The sequence below is a fragment of the Triticum dicoccoides genome, chromosome 3A (assembly GCF_002162155.2).
Source record: "Triticum dicoccoides isolate Atlit2015 ecotype Zavitan chromosome 3A, WEW_v2.0, whole genome shotgun sequence".
Taxonomy (NCBI): Eukaryota; Viridiplantae; Streptophyta; class Magnoliopsida; order Poales; family Poaceae; genus Triticum; species Triticum dicoccoides.
In genome coordinates this window covers 144,199,973-144,205,252 of record NC_041384.1, presented here as the reverse complement: position 1 = coordinate 144,205,252, position 5,280 = coordinate 144,199,973, and the positions used below count along the sequence as shown (strand labels likewise).

At 40.6% G+C, this 5,280-nt stretch overlaps 1 protein-coding gene across 5 annotated transcripts; it reads right to left on the bottom strand.

Moving 5' to 3' along the window:
* Positions 1–650: 650 nt before the first annotated feature.
* On the bottom strand, positions 651–4,493 carry LOC119267633 (dual specificity protein phosphatase 1B-like). 5 transcript variants are annotated; one of them, XM_037549061.1, is made up of 6 exons: positions 4,269–4,493; positions 3,666–3,801; positions 3,193–3,313; positions 2,326–2,471; positions 1,057–1,097; positions 651–915 (listed from the first exon to the last, which is right to left on the bottom strand). In XM_037549061.1, the coding sequence occupies exons 1-5, from the start codon at positions 4,422–4,424 to the stop codon at positions 1,063–1,065; spliced, it is 594 nt and encodes a 197-aa protein (XP_037404958.1). In that variant the 5' UTR covers positions 4,425–4,493; the 3' UTR covers positions 651–915; positions 1,057–1,062. The 5 variants fall into 5 exon arrangements, 3 of the variants coding, with proteins under 3 accessions (XP_037404958.1, XP_037404957.1, XP_037404959.1); XR_005132513.1 differs by having other exon boundaries at positions 659–829; positions 974–1,097; XM_037549060.1 differs by having other exon boundaries at positions 651–1,097.
* Between the last annotated feature and the right edge of the window lie 787 nt (positions 4,494–5,280).

Sequence of the window (5,280 nt, the reverse complement as noted above, 5' to 3'; positions counted from 1 at the left end):
CTTCCTTGAACAACTCCCGGGGGGCAATGCTCTTAGCGGTTGCTAAAAAGACATGATTCCTAAACAAATTAAATACAACATCACTAAAATGCAACATCTAATGTGTTGGTGTGCCTGTCTCTAATTTTGTTTGTACGGCCTAGGATGACACGTTAAAAGCTAAACAAGGTGGTGGTTAATCCGATGTGAAAACGTCCAAAATAGCGTCAACCGAGTCAGAAATTTGTTGTCTTCCTTGCATGCATAGCATCATGACCGCGAAGTTAAAAAACTACTTCCTCTGTTCCTAAATACTCCCTCCGTTCTTAAATACTTGTTTTTCTAGACATTTCAACAAGTAACTACATACGAAGCAAAATGAATGAATCTACACTCTAAAATATGTCTACATACATCCGTATGTAGTAGTCATTTGAAATGTCTAAAAAGACAAGTATTTAGGAACGGAGGGAGTATAAGTTTTTGTAGAGATTCCACTAGGAACCACATACGGGTGTATATATATGTATTTTAAGTATAGATTCATTCATTTTGCTCCGTATGTAGTCCATCTAGTAAAATCTCTACAAAAACTTATATTGAGGAACGGAGGGAGTAGTATCCCAGGACCGTCAGTAACAGAATAAACAGACAACCACGAACACCGAACAGAAGCTAATTCATGTCACGCAACCACCATACCAATTTTTTTTCAAAGATCATACATACACATCTTTCATTACAGAAGGCTGCTGCTGCTGAAGAGCATTGAGCATCAAAATGGAACAGGTCGACAGGAAAATTCCCCGTGATTCAAACAGGCCCTAAATGAAGAGGGCAAAGGTATCATCTGCATTACAGGGAACATTTATTACAGGGGAGACTGCTGTATCATCTGCATTCTTGTAGCGCTGATTCCCTGGGCTAAAAATTACCCTAGAACATCACAGAATCAATTAGGAAATGAGCATAATAAGATGGCCGGAACTCATACCAGTTGCAACGGCCCTGTTTGATTTCTGGAGGTGATAACATGCAGTAAGGAAGCTATTCACAGCGGGTTCTTGATATTTACACCTGTAGTTAGTTAGATTGCAACGTTCTTTGTCCCTGCTCCACTGCACACCGATGGAAGTTTGGCATGTAAGATTACTCCCACTGTGGTTAGGCCTATGATAAACTAAGAACTGGAAGTGAACTAAAAGATGATGAGTGAAAACTTAGTGAATACGATTAATACAATTGAGTCATGGTACCAATGACATCTAATACTTGGATCCATGCACAACAACAAAGCCTTTCAGTCCCAAACAAGTTGGGGTAAGCTAGAATTGAAACCTATAAGATCTCAAAACCTAGCCATGGTTCTGGCACGTGGCTAGCTAACTTCCACACTTCCCTGCACGTGGATAGCTAACTTCCACACTTCCCTGCACATGGCTAGTTCTTTGGTGATATTCCAGTCCCCTTCAGGTCTCTCTTTACGGAATCCTCCCATGGATCCATGCATCTCACCAAAAAAAACTTGTTTATTAAGCGTCAGAGGTAGTAACTGACAGTGACTAAGGCTGAGAGTTAAGGAAGAAGAGATGTGTATACAAAAAACGGAAACTCTAACATTAGCAAACTTAACAAGGTTCCAGTACGCTTTTCTTCAAGCCATGTTGCTAGGAAAATGTTGTGCCAACAAGCAAAATAGCGTACTTCCTGACATAATAAATATCTCGAGGCAGTAACGGGAAAATAGTACCCCCTCCGTCCCGACATAATAGCATACTTCCCAACATGCCAAATATCTCCAGGCAGTAACGGGAAAATAGTAGTGAACCTACTTCTATGCTTCCAAAGTTTGGTTTAGCAACAAAAGGAGAGTTTAATCAGCTTATATGTGCAGCCTTGCTTGCAACTGTCCTACTCCTTAATCAGGCTGGTTCAGGGAAAAACATTACAGCAAACATCTTTCCACAGAAAATATAGCTTCACTATAAGCAATTATACACGGAGAAAACATTTAGAAACCCATTAAGGGCTGGCTGGCTATGTGGGGATTATTTAGGTCCACTAGTTACATATTGGCAAGGACTTGCTACAGTTTCCCTTGCAATTCAAGGGATTTAGTATATCCCTTCTGGTCGAAACAAGCCCTAAAGATTTGAATATACACTTGTAGTCAAATCATAGGTTGGGATCAAATGAAATAGACACAAGAAACTATGAAGGAATTGACACCCGAAATACTAAGTTGCTGTTACTTGGAAAACTAGGTTATTGATATGAAGAAGCAGTATGTTAAAAAAATGAAACTTACAAACTGTTGTCATAAAACAAGAGATATTTGTATTTTACCTTGCAGAGACTTCTCAAAGTTCACCAGCTGGGATATAAAGCCCGCATTGGGTGCTATTTGAGGTCGTTTGCTTCTAACTAGTGACATGGCACTTTGCAGGCTCATCTGATGCTTCTTCATAAGATATGCAAGAACAACTGTGACACTGGAAATTTAGATAAAGATCACCTCAGAACTAATTTGTCTCAATAATGTGCTTCACATTTCGGTCACAAAGCCAAAATATTATCCATGACACATCTACAGATACAGAAATATGTGATTTTATATAACATAATATTGCTCTAAATTTTAAATGGCACCACACAATACTACATACCGATTTATTGTAATGACGACTAAGAAAGTTGTTTCAGTTATTAAATAGGAAAAGGGCTATCAATCAGGAAATAACTGATTCATAGGATTATGTGACCGATTAATCATTCAACGGCATTAAGAAACATGCTCTTATACTTCCCATAACAGATTCTCATTACATGCTAAGTGAATGCGTCGATTCACATGTAAATTTGTACATTTACACTAAATTCAAATAAGAACAATTTTATCATATATGCATATTATCATTTTTCTGTTTTGACAATGGAAACATCATCATGCTCATGTCACTGGTATATCACATCATGTTTTCATCTGTATTTGTTCCACTAAATTAGAGCCTTCCACTTTAGTATATATTGGCAAAGAAAATAATTTTTGAATTAAGGCTATCTCCTTGGCACGGCACTCTAAAGTCTAAACTGCATGTTTCGTTGGGCCAGCAAGAAGACTTTGACTAGGGAGGTAGGGTGGCTGATAATATAACAATATTGAATGCATTCCAAAATAATTGACATTAAACAACTCGTAGGAAACAACTTTACCTCCGTGACCGACCTGCAAAGCAGTGAACCAGCACATTGCCACCAGTGCAGATACCCTCATCTATGAAAGTAAAGCATTCACCGAAATGCTTTCCCAAATCAGTGTCTGGGCTGTCAAGTACTGTGTCAAAAAAGAATGTATGCCTTTAGTTCTGTATGGAACCTTGGATAACAAAAGAAAATTGCTAAGGTAGACACAATCAGTAAATGCTAAGAAACATGTCAAAAAGAAGTAAAGGCTAAAAACCACTAATACAGAGTAAAGATTTAGATGTTCCAATCTAAATTTTGTTATCAGAATATGAATGCTCTAAACCAGAATTGATACACATCAATTTTAAATATAACGAAGATGGTAAAAAGTTGGCTAATATGTCTATCAAACATATCAGGAATGTCAGGATCTTGGGATTATAAAGGTCATAGGCCAATATCTTAGCTGGAAACACAGGTAAAAATTAGGAGAGCGGTACCCTCGATCTTCTTGTATGTAAATTCTGCTGGAAAGGCGGGATTCAGTGATCTGGCAACAACCAAGATGTGGGTGATGTTCAAGCTCTTCAGAGCCTCGTTGTTCAGTGCTGCTCCAACAGAACCCAGGTAGAGGCCCTTCAAGTGATAGAATCAAGATGTCAATCAAAGTAATTCAACTGCTTCACATAATCCTTTTATTTTATAAAAAGTGCAAGTACGTTATCACCTGATACACCTGTTGTAAAATGTACTCCTACATGTCAGCATGAATTATGGCTAGTTTCTATACGCCATACAAATCCTAAAGTTAAGATCAACTGGAGAATTCTCCACCTTCCATTGAACAGAAAAGGACCCTCGTTCTTCTACGGCCAATAACATTTCCAGAAATTAGCAACATCTAATGGTAAAAGCTACAACACAAATTCCAGTTCCATAAAAAATGGATCGCGCGATCTAGATCAACGAATCATAGTGAATCTGCATCAGGAAACCCCAACCATGCTCCAAACATCGGATCCCGCAATACATCACTAAATCGCATCAGGTAATCCTATTAGGCGGGAAAGGGTGGTGGAAGAGAGGCCGTGGAGCTATCAGACCTGGTCGACGAGGCAGGGGGTGTTGTCGGCCTTGCGGTACCTCGCGGCGCACAAGCCCTGCATCAGCGCCATGAGCACTCTGGTCTGGTGCTGCTCGTAATTGTCCATCTCCTGCTCGTCCCTCCCCGCCGATTGCCCCGCCTCCGGCACCGACATCGTCAGGGGCTCTTCCCTCCCTCGTCCTGACTCCCAACGAATGGGGAAAATGGTGAGGATATTTCTCTTTTCTTCCTTTCTTTAGTAAAATGTACTCACGGTCAGTAAAACTTATGGCTCTTCCTCAAAAAAAAAAAGTAAAACTTATGGCTCATACCTAATTTTGTCACTGGACTTTAATACCGGAATCAGGGTGTATAAATTGCCCCTAATGATCACTAATCATTTATCCATTGCCCTTACGATTTTTTTTGTCAATTTGAGATTGCTTTTACCACACTTTTTTTATGGTAATACGTGTCTTATTCATATAAAAGAAATAAAATACAAGTCACGTAAGGATCAACATGACAAAACTGAAAAGATAGCAGAACATCTCTGAGCTTGACACCAACGTCCGTCACCTGCCTCCGGCACCACCACAGCAACCATCGAAGAAAAAAAATGACGGATCACCTCCTCACCCCGAGCTCCATTGCTGATATGCAGCTTTGTGGACCTCCAAGGTGGCTCACTAAAAGTGAAGCCATTGCCGTTGAACGAGTCAGACCGGGGCAACACCCTGGACACGTCATCGAACTCCAGTTCTGACATCCCAACACGACTAAGACGCCGAAGGAGGAAACCATACCTGCCATCCACGAATCACAAACCCATCACACGTTCCATCTTCCAGATGTCGTGAATGCATACCGCAATCTACATCTGCTCCTGGACTACCTCCCAAGCTTCACGCCGACGCTGGAGCAAACATCGTTACAACGGCGGAGCCCAAGGGCACAGGTCCACCACGAGGGTGCCACCGCCGCCATGCCATCCTTACTTGAACAGACTGGTTTCCAAATCCATCCCCAAC